We start from the raw sequence: 19436 nt of genomic DNA, 5'->3' as shown, positions 1-19436 counted from the left end.
GCACTCTGCAGCTCAGCTCTGAACTCCGGGTCAGCCAGTGATGTGAATAGAAATTGGTGCCGGCCAATCACCCCTCTGAGCGGCATATATGAATCAGTGATGTGAATTTCTATTCACATCACTGGCCGGCCGTATACAGCAGAAGAGAGCTGTTACACATCTCAGCAATCTGAAAGGACAATCACAACTGGTGTCAGGAGCGACACCTGCTGCGATCTGTCCCTTACTGCAGGTACTACTGCTCCCAACATGGAACACACTCTGCTCTGCTGGGAGCTGAAGTACCTGCATTAATAGACAGAGCACAGCGGGTGTGATTCCTGACACCTGTTGCGATCCTCCTGTATAACCTATAGAAGCAGGCGGCATGGCTGCACTTCTCATGTCCCCTGTCTGGCACTGTAGTCTGTTATATGAAGTTCTCTTCCCATCACAGATTCATATATGACGCTGAGAGTTGTGATTGGCTGGAACCATCTGACCAATCTCAGCTCTGAGCGGAAATATGAACATGTTATGTGAAGAAAACTTCACATCATAGAAGAGTAGAGTGCCGGGCAGGGGAGCGGAGAAGTGCGGCCATGCCGCCGGCTTCTATAGGTTATTTCTCAGCTGCTATTATGATCCATAGGAAGTTCCTTTCTTTTTGAATTTCCTTTCTGCTGGACCACACTGCTCTCTGCTGACACCTCTGTCCATTTTAGGAACTTTCCAGAGCAGGAGAGGTTTTCTATGGGGATTTGCTCCTGCTCTGAACAGTTCCTAAAATGGACAGAGGTGTCAGCAGAGAGCACTGTGGTCAGGCAGAAAGGAAATTCAAAAAGAAAAGAACTTCCTGTGGATTATAACAGCAGCTGAGAAATACTGTCAGGATTAAGATTTTTTAACAAGTAATTTACAAATCTGTTCAATTTTCTGACACCAGTTGATTTAAACAGAAATGTTTTTTTTAGTGGAGTACACCTTTAAGTACCAGGATGCAAGGGTTTATCATTATGCCCTGCATCCTGAACAGGTTAATGGCACAAGAAATCCTCTCCTCAGCGTGAATTCCCTGGATTTCTCTCATGGTGGACAATCCACTTTCTGATGCGAATAATTGTCTTTCTCTTTAACAATTCTAAATTTTGTGTATTCATTGATAACATTTGCTTACTTTATCTGGTTGACTAGGATTGGCGTTTACTTTATTTGCTATTCTCTCTTCGTATTCTTCATATTGCTACATGTTTAGATGTTCTTACGTTTCCCGATGACTTACTGTTTATGTTGGTTCCTCTTTTACACTGGGAGGCTACTAGTCCCCTAGTGAGTAACTTCTTAAATGGCTCTCACACTAGCTCAGGTATGTGTTTTCCCTTTTGTTTTGTTTATAGAAAGCCATAGCCGTTTTTAACTATTCTTCATATAGGGTTAGATTGGTTAGATTGTGCTGTCTGGTTAGCAGATTTAGGCATTGTGCAACTTCTTTTGATAGGCTACTGTTGTTTTTTTCTCACTGATAATTTTTGTTTCTACTCTGGGCACTCACTCACTTGACATGTCTGGTCCACTTCTGCTTTACACCTCCTGAACTGTTTCTACCTCCTTTTCCTACCCTTTCCACAGGAGTTTGGTTAAACTCATTATTGTAACCCTTAAAATAATTTTTCTCAAATCAACTGGTGCCAGAAAGTTAAACAGATTTGTAAATAACTTATTTAAAAAAATCTTAATCCTTCCAGTACTTATCTGCTGCAGCATGCAGCTACACAGGAAGTTGAGTAGTTCTTTTCAGTCTGACCACACTGCTCTCTGCTGACACCTCTGTCCATGTCAGGAACTGTCCGGAGCAGTAGAGGTTTGCTATGGGGATTTGCTCCTACTTTGGACAGTTCCTGATACAGACAGAGGTGTCAGCAGAGAGCACTGTGGTCAGACAAAAAAGAAATTCAAAAAGAAAAGAACTTCCTGTAGAGCGTACAGCAGCTGATAAATACTGGAAGGATTAAGATTTTTTTATAGAAAAAATTCAGATGATATGAGATGGAGTCAGATGATATGAAAAAAATTTTTTTTCCACCGGAGTACCCCTTTAATGTACAAGGTCTACAAAGTGTCTCTGAGAAGAGATCCAAAATTCTCTATGCTTACCATAAACTTCGATTTCAAATTTTGAGAATTCAGGAAACCAACTTTCAAACAGGAGACACTCCTACTTTGACTAACCATTATTTCCCCACTAGGGTCAACGCCACCAACCCGAATCTAGAAGCAAAGGAGTCTCAATCGGCTTTCATAAATCTTTACCTGTCAGAGTGTTATTCTCCTTTTACTCGTATTAACAAGAAGTAATTGTTTGTTGTGACTGTTACGCCTAGCGCTCCGGGTCCCCGCTCCTCCCCGGAGCGCGTACGGCGCCTCTCTCTCCGCAGCGCCCCGGTCGGTCCCGCTGACCGGGAGCGCTGCACTGTCATGGCCGTCGGGGATGCGATTCGCACAGCAGGACGCGCCCGCTCGCGAATCGCATCCCAGGTCACTTACCCGTTCCCGTCCCCTGCTGTCATGTGCTGGCGCGCGCGGCTCCGCTCTCTAGGGCGCGCGCGCGCCAGCTCCCTGAGACTTAAAGGGCCAGTGCACCAATGATTGGTGCCTGGCCCAATTAGCTTAATTGGCTTCCATCTGCTCCCTGCCTTTATCTGACCTCCTCCCATGCACTTCCTTGCCGGATCTTGTTGCCTTGTGCCAGTGAAAGCGTTTTGTGTGTCCAAAGCCTGTGTACCAGTACTACTGCTATCCACCCTGACTACGAACCTTGCCGCCTGCCCCCGACCTTCTGCTACGTCCGACCTTGCTTCTGTCTACTCCCTTGTACCGTGCCTATCTTCAGCAGCCAGAGAGGTTGAGCCGTTGCTAGTGGATACGACCTGGTCACTACCGCCGCAGCAAGTCCATCCCGCTTTGCGGCGGGCTCTGGTGAAAACCAGTAGTGACTTAGAACCGGTCCACTAGCACGGTCCACGCCAATCCCTCTCTGGCACAGAGGATCCACCTCCTGCCAGCCGGCATCGTGACAGTAGATCCGGCCATGGATCCCGCTGAAGTTCCTCTGCCTCTTGTCGCCGACCTCCCCACACTGGTCGCCCAGCAAGCCCGACAGATTGCCCAACAAGATCACCAGCTGTCGTACTTGACCACCATGACTCAGCAACTCCAGTCGCAGCTACAGCAGATTCAGTCTCAGCTACAGCAGCAGCAACCATCTCCTCCGCCAGCTCCTGCACCTCTTCCGCAGCGAGTGGCCACTCCTAGCCTCCGCCTGTCCTTGCCGGACAAATTTAATGGGGACTCTAAGTTTTGCCGTGGCTTTCTTTCGCAATGTTCCCTGCATTTGGAGATGATGTCGAATCAGTTTCCTACCGAAAGGTCTAAGGTGGCTTTCGTAGTCAGCCTTCTGTCTGGAAAAGCCCTGTCATGGGCCACACCGCTCTGGGACCGCAATGACCCCGTCACTGCCTCTGTACACTCCTTCTTCTCGGAAATTCGAAGTGTCTTTGAGGAACCTGCCCGAGCCTCTTCTGCTGAGACTGCCCTGTTGAACCTGGTCCAGGGTAATTCTTCCGTTGGCGAGTACGCCATACAATTCCGTACTCTTGCTTCCGAACTTTCCTGGAATAATGAGGCCCTCTGCGCGACCTTTAAAAAAGGCCTATCCAGCAACATTAAAGATGTTCTGGCCGCACGAGATACTCCTACCAACCTGCATGAACTCATTCATCTAGCCACTCGCATTGACATGCGTTTTTCTGAGAGGCATCAAGAGCTCCGCCAGGAAAAAGACTTAGATCTCTGGACACCTCTCCCACAGTCTCCATTGCAATCTGCGCCTAGGCCTCCCGCCGAGGAGGCCATGCAAGTGGATCGGTCTCGCCTGACCCTGGAAGAGAGGAATCGCCGTAAGGAAGAGAATCTTTGTCTGTACTGTGCCAGTACCGAGCATTTCTTGGTGGATTGCCCTATCCGTCCTCCACGCCTGGGAAACGTACGCACGCACCCAGCTCACGTGGGTGTGGCGTCTCTTGGCTCTAAGTCTGCTTCTCCACGTCTCACGGTGCCTGTACGGATTTCTTCTTCAGCCAGCTCTTCCCTCTCAGCCGTGGCCTGCCTGGACTCTGGTGCCTCTGGGAATTTTATTCGGGAGTCCTTGGTGAATAAATTCCGCATCCCGGTGACCCGTCTTGTCAAGCCACTCCACATTTCCGCGGTCAACGGAGCCAGGTTGGATTGCACCGTGCGTTCCCGCATGAAGCCCCTCCTAATGTGCATCGGACCTCATCATGAGAAAATTGAGTTTTTGGTCCTCCCCAATTGCACTTCTGAAGTTCTCCTTGGACTACCCTGGCTTCTACACCATTCCCCAACCCTGGATTGGTCCACAGGGGAGATCAAGAGCTGGGGTACCTCTTGCTTCAAGGACTGCCTTAAACCGGTTACCAGTACTCCCTGCCGTGACCCTGTGGTTCCTCCTGTATCCGGTCTCTCTAAGGTCGTTATGGACTCTGCCCGCCTTAAGAAGTGCCTCTCCCCCCCTCCCAGTCCAGTCAGGCAAGCCTCGGTGCCTCCTCATGGCCCTCGTCCTGGTGTCACACTGCCCCGTGCCAGGCCTCGCCCTCTGCCCTCCCTCCCCATTCCCACTCCTGCTGTACTGCCTGCCGTTGAGGAATCCCTCCATCCTTTCCCGGTGTCCTCATCCCAGGGGAGGCAGTTACCGGACAAAGAGAAGGGGAGACCTAAGGGGGGGGGTACTGTTACGCCTAGCGCTCCGGGTCCCCGCTCCTCCCCGGAGCGCGTACGGCGCCTCTCTCTCCGCAGCGCCCCGGTCGGTCCCGCTGACCGGGAGCGCTGCACTGTCATGGCCGTCGGGGATGCGATTCGCACAGCGGGACGCGCCCGCTCGCGAATCGCATCCCAGGTCACTTACCCGTTCCCGTCCCCTGCTGTCATGTGCTGGCGCGCGCGGCTCCGCTCTCTAGGGCGCGCGCGCGCCAGCTCCCTGAGACTTAAAGGGCCAGTGCACCAATGATTGGTGCCTGGCCCAATTAGCTTAATTGGCTTCCATCTGCTCCCTGCCTTTATCTGACCTCCTCCCATGCACTTCCTTGCCGGATCTTGTTGCCTTGTGCCAGTGAAAGCGTTTTGTGTGTCCAAAGCCTGTGTACCAGTACTACTGCTATCCACCCTGACTACGAACCTTGCCGCCTGCCCCCGACCTTCTGCTACGTCCGACCTTGCTTCTGTCTACTCCCTTGTACCGCGCCTATCTTCAGCAGCCAGAGAGGTTGAGCCGTTGCTAGTGGATACGACCTGGTCACTACCGCCGCAGCAAGTCCATCCCGCTTTGCGGCGGGCTCTGGTGAAAACCAGTAGTGACTTAGAACCGGTCCACTAGCACGGTCCACGCCAATCCCTCTCTGGCACAGAGGATCCACCTCCTGCCAGCCGGCATCGTGACAGTGACTTTTCCTACCTCTTTCCTTCATGTTCCTCATTTGCCTTTTAAAATCAATAAAAATGTTAATGAGAACAAGTGATCAAAAACTCCATCAGAACAAATACGGTACTGACTTTTTAAATCATTCATGACTCTGCAAATTTTGATTTGTGGCTTACATTTTCTTTCTCCTCACCCATAACTTTTTCATTTTTCCACTGACAAAAGTTTTAATAGGACTTAACTTTTGTAGGAAAAGTTGTACTTTTTATTAGCAGACTTAATTTTATCATTAAATGTATTACGAAGCCAGAAAAAAAAGGAAATGCACAATTTTGTGGGGCAATCATTTTTTGGACATTCACAGTACGAGGATACTGACATGCTTACTTTATTGTATGGATCAGTACGATTCCAATGACACCAAACTTTATGGTTACAAAATTAGAAAACTTAAAAGGAAAAATTAAATATTTTCATTACCGTGCTCTGACCCATATAATTATATTATTTTTCCATCTAAAGAGCTGTTAGGGTTTATTTTTTGCCCCATGAGTTGTAGTTTTTACTACCAGCAGCCAGGGACCCTTCAGTAATGGCAGACATCAGAGATCATGCTGATGTCCCCCATTAACCCCTCAGATGCCGTGATCAATATGGATCACGGCATCTGCGGCAATGCGGCACTTCTAATGGCTGACAATTGGTCACGCAAAAAGCAAGCCCTCACATGGGTCTGTGGATGGAAATATAAAATAGTTATGGCTCTTAGAAGAAAATGAGGACAAGACTAAAATGTTATGATCGCTATTGGTCACGGCAATTAACCAATTAAATGACAGTGGTGTAATCTCTGATGTCCTTCATTTTAGGTAGATGTCTGCTGCTTATAGCAGCGAGCATATGCCGCTTATGATGCGTACCTGACTCCCAGGCCTGCGCCATATTCCCCTCCTGGGCCATATTCATACTTCTCAATTCAGGTGTCACCTCCGGACCCGCAGCATCTAAAGTGGCCGCGGCCAGGCTGCTAATCTTGATCAAGCAGCCGACACTGCAGCAATTTTAAGTCAGTGAGCAGCGGATTTATTGGCGTATGACATGCCATTTTTGCCTTATATTTTAGTTTTTTTTTTTTTTTTTTTTTAAGTGTGTGTTATACAATGATAAATATGTAAATACTAGATTTAAGTTCTTCCATACTACATTTTATATACCAAATGATATACTGTAACTGAAGTTAAAAGCTGTCGTCACTAAATATTTGTTTTATTTTTTTCTCCAGCATTGAAATTGCTCAATGTCTATGAATCCGGGTGGGCACAACAGCATTTAGGGGTGGACATTGAAAGGAATATCTATGTTCAGTGGAAAAGACATGGAAGACCCTTTATAAATTTGCACTTTACATCTATCAGAGGAGAACGCCTAATTCCACGTGAAATTGACATTATTGGAGGCGGCCCATATACTGTGATCGCATTCACCATTGGAGTACATTTTAGATTTTTTCCTGTCCATCTCTATATCAGAAGACTCCTCAACATTCGTCGTGCTATAGAACGTCTCCTCATCAGAAGTCCACAAACGAAAGTTATTATTAAGACCGAGAATACAGGTGAGATGGTAAATGAGTTTGAAGGCCTGAGTGATTTCCATGCATATGTCCACTACTTCATAATGGAAATAATCTTCAAAGATCTCAATGTTGGCTTTGTTCATGGTTGGGACATGACCACAGCATTTAATACAAATGCAATACATCCACCAGAACCTTATATAAGAAATGAGGTAAACATGCTGATGACCTATATATGTACGTGAGATTTACTATTGTTCCTTACATGTGTAGGAAAAGTGGTTTCAACACTTGGCTCTATCAAGCAGCCTTATAGTTCACCAGCCTTATAAACTGAAAAATACAAGTGACTAGCCTTACATAGAAAACCACCAGTTGCAGAATCAACAACCAAACCCATTGAACAGTCCTCTCAATTTGTATTCTTGATTTTCCAAAGACTGTCATTTACTTGATACCATTTACCATGCAGTTGTATCATGTAGCAAATTTGGTTAGTTGGATATTCACGGGCCTAAAAGATGAGCAATGAAGCCCAGAAAAGCAAAAGAGATTAAGATGATTAAATATATTAGAAAAAGATAATGACTATTATGCTGAGTTATATTTCATAGGGAATGTTTTCTGTTAAAGTGAAACCATAACATAATACTTTACTAATCTGTGCTGACCTGGTAATCCAGCACACTTTTCTGTGAATTCTGCCCTTGCAGCCTATACACTCTGTAATAGAACCTGTAAGGGAATAACTCACTGCATGTACTTGTTGGGTTGTCCAGCTTCCTGGTAGGGTCATGGCAATCGCTGTCCTGGCTAACAATGCCTGTAGAAAGACACCAGTGGATCTCTGGATCAATGCAAAGTAATATCATTTTAGTATAACTTTAGGGTTGTAGTGGGCTCCTCCTCCTCAGGTAAAAGCGGATTTCATTTTATTTAACTGTAATGTAATTGTGTATATCTTTATACTAACTAATTTTAAATAAAGAAACATAACTAAATCTCTAAAGACTAGTGTCCTTTGGTGTTAAACTTAGAAAAGTAAATGACTCTAGAGCTATAGTTATTCTCATGCTTGGCGGTGGTCCCAGTGGCTGGACCCCCACTGATCAGATACTTGCCTCCTATGCTGTGGATTTGTGATAAGTTACAGTCTTGGGATAACCCCTTGAAAGAAATGGTCTTTTGTTTTCCATTGTGTAAACTTGTGAAAACCTGTTCATTAAAGGGAGTTGTCTTTGTCCACTCAGGATAACTACTTTTAATGTACCTCTAAGCACCTTAAAGGGGTTATCCCAGAATTTCAAAAAACGATCCCCGTCTGTCTCTAGGTTGGGTGTGGTTTTGCAGCTCAGTTCTATTGAAGTGAATGGAGCCAAGCTGTAAAATCACACCCAACCTGGAGACAGATGTGGAGCTGTTTTTGAAAGAAATTAGCTGTGTTTTTCTTTTCCCGGATAACCCCTTATATTAATATTACTACAAACTGTTGATGTACCAGCAGCCAGTCCCATGGCAGTCACCTCTATCTTAGTTGGTTGTCTTTGACAGAAAAATACTTTGCCTAGAAAAAAATGTTTCCCCTAGTGACAACCTTCACTGACAGCTTCTTGCTAGAGTGGCTCCACTCACAATGGGGAGTTTTTCCTCTTCATCGGTGTTATGTACAGTATCTTACATAAGTGAGTACACCACTCAAATTTTTGTAAATATTTTATTATATGAAGAAATGACACCCTACTACAATGTACTATAGTGAGTGCACAGCCTGTATAATAGTGTTTAATGTTGTGTCCCCTCAAAATGACTTAACCCACAGCCATTAATGTCTAAACCTTGGCAACAAAAGTGGAAGTGTCCAAATTGGGCCCAATTAGTGATTTTTACTTCCCGGTGTCATGTGACTCATTAGTTTTACAAGGTCTCAGGTGTGAATAGGGACCAGGTCTCTTATATTTGATGTTATCACGCTCATACTCTCTTAATACTGGTCACTGGACATTCAACATGGTAACATGGTACCTCCATGGCAAAGAACTCTCTGAGGATCTAAAAAATAGAATTGTTGCTCTAGAAAAAGATGGCCTAGGCTATAAGAGGACTACCAAGACCCTGAAACTGAGCTGCAGCATGGTGGGCAAGACTATACAGTGTTTCACAGGGAATTTTTTTTCTTTTTTAGGGGGGGGGGGGGGGGTGTTTTTACACAGTGCACTTTACTGTAAAAGTGACACAGTACTACTTAAAAAAAAAGAGAGAGAAACACAGCCGCACATCCACAATTTGTATTTTGATCTAATTGCTTCTCAGCATAAATTCAAAAACAAACAGGTTGTTAGTATACATTTTGATCAAAAAGTACAAGCCCACTCGCCACGTCAAGGCCACCTATTTAGAGTGGGTCCCTAACTCAACATTCGCATAGCACCGGGCAGGGGCCTTCACCACCGCAACACCATGCCCACAGGGGGAGCGACCCAGTGGCCAAGCAGCCCCACTGCTGCCCAACCAAGCCTCTGGCTCCGGGCCACACCACCCCTCAGACAAAGCATCACAGTAACAATGACTGCCGCAGTGCAACCACACCAATGTGACTACTTACAAAGTGCTTCTTGCCAGAGGGCTGGGAGAATGCTAGGAGGAAACCCTTATGCAGTCTCCTTCTAATTAAAAATGCCTGGGCTGAATGGGTGGAGCAGAGTGCTGGCTATGAAACAGGGGACAGACTACAATTGTAAAACAAAAATAGAGAAAAAGAACACAGCCGAACATCCACAATTTGTATTTTGATCATAAATTCAAAAACTAACGGCATAAATTCAAAAACTAACAGGTTGCTAGTATACATTTTGATAAAAAAAGTACAAGTCCACTAGCCAAGTCAAAGCCACCTATTTAGAGTGGGTCCCTAACCCAACATTGGCTTAGCGCCGGGCGGTGTCTACCGCAACACCATGCCCACGGGGGGAGTGACCCAGTGGCCAGGCAGCCCCACTGCTGCCCAACCAAGCCCCTGGCTTCGGGCCACATCACCCCACAGACAAAGCATCACAGGAGACTGCATAAGGGTTTCCTCCTAACATTCTCCCAGCCCTCTGGCAGGGAGCACATGGTAGTGGCAGTGTCTGGCAGTGTTCACACTGGTATGGTGATCTGTGGCGGCCATTGTTTCTGTGCTGCTTTGTCTGTGGGGTGGTGCAGCCCAGAGCCAGGTGCTTGGTCGGGCAACAGTGGGGCTGCCTGGCCACTGGGTCGTTCCCCCTGTGGGCATGGTGTCTCGGAGGCAGTGGTCGCTGCCCGGCGCTACACCAATGTTCGTTTAGGGACCAACTCTGACAAGATGGCCTTGATGTGGCGAGTGGGCTTGTACTTTTTGATCAAAATGTATACTAACAACCTGTTAGTTTTTTTAATTATGCTGAGAAGCAAGTAGATCAAAATACAAATGGTGGATGTTCGGCTGTGTTTCTCTATTTGTGTTCTACTTAAAAAAAGGTAAACTTTTTGTTAGAAAATCAGTATGTCTAAAATTGTTCTATTTTGACTTCTATAACTTTTTTTTGTATATGTACTATTTTTTTTGCACCATGATCAGTAGATTTTATAGGTACCATTTTGACACAGGTTTTAAAAGGTCTTTTTATTCATTTTTTCTGGTATGTAATGTGACCAAAAATCATCAATTATAGCATTTGGTATTTTTTTTACCATTTACTGTGTGGGATAGAAAACTTAATATTTTAATAGTTCAAACTATTCTGCACACTACAATACCAAATATGTTTATTTATTGACTTTACATTTAACTTGCAAAATGGGAACAGGGGTTTGATAAAAAATTTTATTAGAGAAGGGGCATTTAAATATTTTTTAAAACTCTTCTTATTTATTTTACATTTATAAGTTCCTATAGGGGACTATTATAAATAATTAAATAATCTTTTGACTGCTTACATTGTTCATTGCTATGCAAGTGAGATTGGTGCTCTGCTAGTCCTCAAAGAAAAAGTAATCCAGCGAGGTCAAGGTATCCAAAGGTGTGTGCGCAGGGGTTTTTATTGCTTTATCTATATTGTGACTACCCCATTATAATTAATTCTTTGGACACCTTGACCTCGCTGAATCACTTACACTTCCTGATTATCTACCAGTTTCAGCTGTGGCTGATCTACGCTGGAGATAGGATACTGGGTGCAAGGTGGGGAAGTTTGGTGCTGGAAAAAACTCTTGGCTGGAACGCACACTATGCAGAATGTTCATGGATTCTTAGTAGAGAACATGGAGGGGTTAGCTGCTGCCAGCACTGAAAAACATGGTAGCTAATTTATAATAGGTGCCATATGTCCTACAGCGCCGCCATCAGGAGGGTAAAACAGATACCCTTGTAAGGGGCCCAGAGCCCCAGGGGGGCACGGCCAGTTCCGGCAATTTTTTTTTTCAATGTCAGTGAGGGACTCACTGTCACTCACTGACTGCTGGGGCCGGCACATTGTACACTGACTGACTGACTGTACTCTGTACAGTCAGTCAATCAGTCACAGATCACACACGGCAGCGCTGCTGCTGCTTCTGCACAGCATGTACCTCCGAGGCCGGCAGCCGCTGTCTCTTTAAAACAGCAGCAGTGGATGCCGGGAGGTACATCTGCTGCGCTCTGCATGCTGACGTCGGCCCTGACGTCACGTGAACGCAGTAGTCCGGATGAGGAGGCCAGCGGCGTGGGGCAGCAGACATTTCGGAGCAGCGCAAAGGAAAAGCCTGCCCTGAGAGGCGGGCACAGAGGCTAATAAGTAAAAAAAAAATATATATATATATATATATATATATATATATATACTTGGAGCTGGGGCAGAAATGTGTGATGTGGTCTGCAGTGTGGGGGGCAAGGACTGAGGCCTACAACTATATGGGGGCAACAATTAGCAACAGAGAGGTGCCTACAACAGCTATATGGGGGCAAGTTGCCACCACAATTAGCAACAGAGGGGCTTACAAGAGCTATATGGGGGCAAGTTGCCACCATATAGTTTTTGTACGCCTTTTTTAGCTAATAGTTGCCCCCATATAGTTTTAGGCCCCTTTGAGAGGGGCATACAATAACTATATGGGGGCAACTTAAACATGGGGCCCCCCATAAAGTGTGGGTAGGCCCCTCTTCTATCAGCTGCCCCCATAAAGTTTGAGTACTCCCCTGTTCTAATAGCTGAGCCCATAAAGTTTGGGTAGGCCCTTCTGTTGGCAGCTATTAACGGCCAACCCAAACAATATGAAACAACACGACCGACGAAAATATAGCTTATATGCATAACCTGTTAAGGACCAAGGGCGTACCTGCATGCCCTGGTCCCGCTCCCCCAGTTTGAAGCACGCTCACTAGCTGAGCACACTTCATACCCAGTGGGTCCCGACTGCTATCAGCAGCCAGGACCCATGGTTAATGCCCAGCATCCCCAAACGGGCTGATGCACGACATTAACCCTATACATGTCGTGATCAAAGTTGATCGCTGTGTCTAAATGCTTAAGTTAACAATGACAGTTAGCTCAGTGGCGCTGATTGGGATATTCGCTGCAAAATTGCGAGTCCTGATCAGCTGAGTGGATGGTGGGAGGGCCCTTACCTGCCTCCTCGGCATCCGATTGGTGCTCTGATTCTCTGATTGCACGTTGTAGCCCCCTATGGGGACTAAAAAAAAAGTAAAAAGTGTTATAAAAAAAAGAAAAAAGTTAAGAGTGAATTAACCCCTTCGTAATAAAAGTTTGAATCACCCCCCTTTTCACATTTTTTTTTAAAATAATGTAATCAAAAATAAACATACACATATTTGGTACTGCTGCATGTGTAACTGTCCAAACTATTAAATTATAAGGTTAGTTAAACCACACAGTCGATGGCATACACATAAAAAAATACCAAAGTGCAAAATTGTGCATTTTTGGTCACTTCATAAACTATCAAAAAGTCCCATCAAAACAAAAATGCCACCAATAAAAACTACAGATCATGACACAAAAAATGAGCCCTGTAGCCCTGTATGTGGAAAAATAAAAAAAAGTTATAGGTGCCAGAAAATGACAATTTTCAGCATACTAATTTCACAACATGTAGTTATAATTTTTTTAAAGTAGTAAAATTAAATAAATCCTATATAATTTGGGTATCCTTGTAGCCGTATGGACCTACAGAATAAAGATAGAGTAATTTTTACCGAAAAATGTATTGCGTAGAAACGGAAGCCCCCAGAAGTTACAAAATGGCTTTTTTTCTCACCCCACAAATATTTTTTTTTCCGACGCAAACTTTATTATAAAATAAGTGATATCATTCCAAAGTACAATTGGTGAGGCAAAAAATCAAGCTCTTATATGGGTCTGTAGGTGCAAAATTGAAAGCGCCTCGAGCCGATGTCCGGCATTTATCTATGAGACGTCGCAATCAAAGTTGACCAGGGCGTTTAAATGAGGGAAATTATGTAGCACCAATAACACTGATCAATGCTGTGCCATTCCAGGTTTCTGTGGCACAGCATTGTTCAGTACATGCAATTATAAGATCACATGTAATAGTCTCCTATGGGAACTATAAAATGGTGAAAAAAATTTGATAATAAATGTGATAAGCCCCTTCCCTAATGAAAGTTTGAATTAGGGAGCTTTCACACTACAATTGTAGTGTACGGTTGCTGGATCCGGATGGGAGGAGCGAAAACCGTCCGCTCCCGTGGGGTTTGGGCTGGATCCAGCTGGGATACGGGAGCGGCCGGTTTTCGCCCCTCCCAACCGGATCCAGCAACCGTACACTACAATCGTAGTTTGAAAGCACCCTTACCCTCCTTTCCCCTTTTTTTTTTAAATAAAATTATATAAATGAACATTAGTTGATATTGCCACTTGCGTAAATGTCCTAAGTCCAGAATTGCATATTTTTGGCAGCTTCATATACCATAAAAAATTTATAAAAAGAGATCAAAATAACAACAGTACCAATAAAAATAACAGATCATAGCACAAAAATGGGCCCTCATACATTCCCATATACGGAAAAATAAAAATGTTATAGGGGTCAGAAAAGGGCAATTTTAAGTACGCTAATTTTTGTAATAAAAATTATGGGGGAAATTCAACAACACCTACACAGATGACCAATTGTCCATAGCAACCAATTTTTATTTTTCAGAGGCCTTTTAAAAATGCAATCTGAATGGTTGCTATGGACAGCTGCACCACTCTTCCTCTACACCGGTTTTGATAAATCTCCCTCATATTTTTTAAGTAGCGAAATAAAACAAAACCTATTTAATTTGGGTATCATTTTAATCGTATGGGCCTACAGAATAAGTAATAAGTGTCATGTTTACCAAAAAAGTGCACTACATAGAAACGGAAGCCCCCAAAAGTTACAAAATGTCTTTAGTTGTTTTCAATTTTCCCCCCACAAATAATTTTGTGCTGTAGATTTTGTAGTGAAATGATTGATGTCATTACAAAGTACAATTGGTGGTGCAAAAAAACAATCCCTTCTATGGGTCTATAGATGGAAAATAGCTAGGAGAGACATGGAAAAAGGTGTAGTTAGTGTAGGGTCCTTCTCAAAAGAGTACCTTGTGTATTTAAGTATTTTTTCCTTAGATGATGTGTTAGGGGAGATATGAAAAAGGGTGAAAGAGTAAACCTTGTGCTTTTAAGGTGTTTTTTTTTTTGTTAAATGTGCTAGGGGAAGATTGCTAGGACAGGTAAGAAAAGGTAGTGTAGTTAGTGTTAGTGTAGCATCCTGTGTAAACTAGTAAACCTTGTGCTTTTACAGTGTTTTTTGGTTACATGTGCTAGGGTAAGATTGATAGGGCAGATTAGAAAAGGTAGTGTAGTTAGTGCTAGTGTAGGGCCCTGCCTAAAAGAGTCTACCTTGTCGTGGTGGCAGGCTTCATAGGTCCAAAAATAATTCCATACTGAAATCACTGATGATGGTGTGACTCATTTCTTACTGCCTTTGTAGTTCTTAAAAAAAAGATAATATCGGGGGTGGTTCCTAGGGGTAGGGGGAGTCTAGGGGTGAAGTTGGCATGGACCCTAGGGGTTGGGGTGTGCCATGGGGGCAAGGGGGGGGGGAGGCGGCCCAAGCCTTGAGCTGTGTAAGGGGCCCCAAAATATCTGATGCAGCCCTAACATCCTATATGATGTATGTTAAGGAGTGCGATGTGTATATACGATGTGTAGCTGGGATAGGCACTGTGAGGCTATGTTCACACAATGGGCCTCATTTTCTAAGGGTATTCCAGGTAGATTTTGTTAAGTTTTTATGTTGCATGTGCGGCAAAAAAATAAAACAGAAAACCCTCCACTTTACTCAAAAGACCTGAAAAACGGGCATGGCCATCGGGAAAAGGGGCAGACCCCCCAAAAAATGTGGCAGATTTGAGCTCTGAAAAACCCGACAGCTTAGAGCATGTGAAAAAAGCAAAACATAGGTAAAAACATAACATAACATGGAAAAATACCTGTCGGGAAAAAAAAAACACTAAGAAAATTATACTCCACTCTTAGTAAATGAGGTTCAAAAAGTAAAAAACATCCTTAAAAAAAACACTAGTCATTTTTTGAAGCATGTGTCTAACTTTTTGTATCCTTGTATGCTTTGAATAAGAAGCATTGTAAACTGGATCTTCTTTCTTATTTTTGTTCAAAGCATCTATATGCAAATGAGTAAAAAAACAAAATCAGTTGATTACTGTTTTAAAGCGGATTTTTTTTTTTGCCCGGTTTATTACTCAAAATAAAGAACTAGCTAATTAAGAAATTGAATGCAAATTTTTACACCATTTATTTTTACCTGAAAAATTGTATTTTAAGACCGCTAAAAAAAAAACTGCCTATTTTACTGTGTGTAAACAAGGCTTAAGAATATGTTATTTAGAATAGAGGGGCATGGCCTAGACGCGCATGGCGGAAGACGCATAATCTGTGAGCTCCGCCTGTCTCCGGCTTTTTAGCGGCACAAACCGGCTTAATACTCACCCTGCTTGCTATCCCCAAGGCTGTCAACTATGTCTGCCTGCAGTGAACCATGGCTAGGACAAAAAAAAGGGAAGAAGAGCCCGCTTAAACTCACACAATTCTTCCCGGCCGCAGACTCTCAAGATTAGTCGCAGGCTCCTTTCAGCTCAACTGTATTGTTACGCCGAGCGCTCCGGGTCCCTGCTCCTCCCCGGAGCGCTCACGCCGTCTCTCTCTCTGCAGCGCCCCGGTCAGACCCGCTGACCGGGAGCGCTGCACTGACATTGCCATTGCGATTCGCATAGCGGGACGCGCCCGCTCGCGAATCGCATATCAAGTCACTTACCCGTCCCGGTCCCCGGCTGTCATGTGCTGGCGCGCGCGGCTCCGCTCTCTAGGGCGCGCGCGCGCCAGCTCTCTAAGATTTAAAGGGCCAGTGCACCAATGATTGGTGCCTGGCCCAATCAGCCTAATTAGCTTCCACCTGCTCCCTGGCTATAATACCTCACTTCCCCTGCACTCCCTTGCCGGATCTTGTTGCCTTGTGCCAGTGAAAGCGTTTAGTGTTGTCCAAAGCCTGTGTTTCCAGATCTTCTGCTATCCTCATTGACTACGAACCTTGCCGCCTGCCCCGACCTTCTGATACGTCTGACCTTGCCTCTGCCTAGTCCTTCTGTCCCACGCCTTCTCAGCAGTCAGCGAGGTTGAGCCGTTGCCAGTGGATACGACCTGGTTGCTATGGCCGCAGCAAGACCATCCCGCTTTGCGGCGGGCTCTGGTGAATACCAGTAGCATCTTAGAACCGGTCCACCGACACGGTCAGCGCCAATCCCTCGCTGACACAGAGGATCCACATCCAGCTAGCCGAATCGTGACATGTATCTATGGGTTCTCCTTCTCATAGAGGTGCCTGCTGGCTCTCTACCTGCGGACTCACCTCTGCATTACCCTCCGGTCTCGCCGGTGGACTCACGTTCTCGGTCCCCTCAGCAACTTGTCACGGCCCAGGGAGACCTACCGATCGGATCTTCTTCCGCTCTCATGGAAGCAGCCCTGTTAGCCGTGGCGGCGGAGCTTACTTCCACCATTCAAAATGAAATAAGGTCAGCAGTGTCTAGCATACAGCAAGAGCTGCACTCCCTTGGGACTCGCACTTCCCACATTGAAAATAAGATGGGGGTATTGACCTCTGCTCACAACATTGTGGTGGACTACATTAATTTTATGGAGGATGAGATTGCTACCCTCAAGACTAAGCTTGCAGACATGAAGGATCGTTCTCTGAGGAATAACCTCCAGATCCGCGGTATTCCTGAAGAAATTAAGACGGAAGACCTGCAAGGCTTCATTACAGATTACTTTGCCACACTGCTACCCTCTGTATCTACGCAAGATCTATTGCTTGATCGGGTGCATCGTCTCCCTAAGCCAAAAATGATCCCTGCCTCCTCTCCGCGGGATGTTATTATGAGAGTGCACTTTTACCATATAAAGGATAAAATCATTTTGGCTGCTCGCCTACCTTCTACACTACCGGATCGATTTGCCCGCCTGTCTATCTTCTCCGACCTGTCTGCAGCTACGTTGGCTCGTCACCGGGAGTTTTCTAAAGGCACAACTATCCTCAGGGTCCATGGAATTCCTTACAAATGGGGATTTCCCACCAAGATCATCGCAACCTATGAAGGCTCTAAACATGTTGCAGCATCTCTGGACGATCTACTGGCGCTTTGCCATACCTGGCATCTGTCTTTACCCACATCTGCGGAGCATGAGGTCCCCACTCACCCTCCACAGAAGCCATCCAATGACTGGACTGTGGTACAGTATGGTAAATGTAAATCTGCTTAGTGCTGTTTCTTTCAGGGTCTAATATGCACCATGCCGGATAGGCACATGTTGTGATATGGTCCTGTATTTCTCCATATCTCTCAGACAGTGGCTCTACCCAGGAGTCACTATGGTATTAGTTCTTTTGTATTGCTCTACTGTTTGGCACCCTGTTGGTGCGATATCATGTTCGTGTTTCTTTATGTTATTGCCTTCACACCCCGTAGGATATTCTCTGGTATGTTCCTGGAATGTCTGGCTACTTAGACTAAAGGTTTTGATTTTGGAAACATATTGCTGCCGCTGTTCTCCTCCCAACCATAATGGTATACAAATTGCCTCCCTAAATGTTAGGGGTTTGAATTCCCCATACAAATGCTCGCTTGTCTGGGCCGAGGCTAAACGCTTAGGTGCAGACATAATATGTCTACAAGAGACGCACTTGTCGGAATTGGATTTCGTCCGGTTGTGTCATAAAAACTTCACACATCTTTTTTTTTTGCTCTTGCTACTCACAAAAAACGAGGTGTAGCATTCGTCATTTAGGATTCTATTGCAGTCTCTGATGTGGTGGTGGAGGCGGACGGTGGTGGCAGATTTCTCCTTGTTAATTGCTCTCTCAATGCTGTACCATATACTGTTGTGGTTGTTTATGCTCCCAATAGGAAGAAGCATGCTTTTGTTAAACATGTTCTGGCTAGGGTGGCGAGATTCACACCAGCTCCTCGCCTTCTTGTGGTGGGCGACTTCAATTCTATTTTATGGCGTTATATGAATGCAACCTCTCCTTCACACTGCTTTAAAGCTACCCTTCGTGGTGTTATCATAGGCCAGTCTGCCCACCATGGGAAACAGGTTCGGGAGTAATGGCTCTCTCTACAATCAGAAAAAATAAAGCATCCTACTCTCCTGATGTTGCATCCCGTATATCAGCCCTAAATGCAGAACTACAATCTTTATATCTCTACAAATTTGATCTTGCCCTTAGGCGTCTTAAATTAGATTCCTACTGGCATGATAATAAACCAGGGAGAGTTCTTGCGAGACAGATCAAAGTTAAAGCGGCTAGAAGTCGCATATCTCATCTTTCCTTGCCAGATGGATCTAAAGCCTTTGATCCACAAGCTATAGCGAATGCTTTTGCAAAATACTATGCAACTCTATATAACCTTTCCTCTACGGAATCTTCAACTCTACCTACTCCTCAACCTATCATTGAGTTTCTTTCCTCTGTCTCCCTTCTTTCTCTTTCTCCGGAGGCTATTGAGTCCCTTTCTCTACCTTTCTCTTCTTTGGAGGTACTCAATGCAGTCAAAATGTTAAAAGGAGCCAAATCCCCGGGTCCTGATGGGTTGGTGAAAGAACTATACAAAATTCACACAAATCTTTTAGCCCCTCTGCTTACTGACCTAATAGTATTGCCTGTACAGGTAAAATTCCAGCAGAAATGCTGGAAGCTGTAATAGTTACACTCTCTAAGCCTGGTAAACCACCTACAGAACCCTCCAATTTTCGTCCCATCTCCCTGTTAAATTCAGACATTAAATTATACTCTAAATTGTGGGCC

The 19436-nt window shown here is 44.9% G+C and overlaps 1 protein-coding gene across 1 annotated transcript in view; it reads left to right on the top strand.

Annotated features, from left to right (window-relative positions):
• The window catches only part of LOC130294325 (uncharacterized), a 309439-nt gene that overhangs the window by 167121 nt on the left and 122882 nt on the right, over positions 1-19436 (top strand). The window contains exon 12 of the mRNA XM_056543944.1: positions 6756-7088. Within this exon, the coding sequence (XP_056399919.1) occupies positions 6756-7088 (333 nt within the window). The remainder of the gene's footprint in view (positions 1-6755; positions 7089-19436) is intronic.

Source organism: Hyla sarda, chromosome 10 (assembly GCF_029499605.1).
Source record: "Hyla sarda isolate aHylSar1 chromosome 10, aHylSar1.hap1, whole genome shotgun sequence".
NCBI classification, from domain to species: Eukaryota; Metazoa; Chordata; class Amphibia; order Anura; family Hylidae; genus Hyla; species Hyla sarda.
The sequence above is the reverse complement of the archived record's forward strand: the minus strand, read 5'-3'. Positions and strand labels throughout refer to the sequence as shown.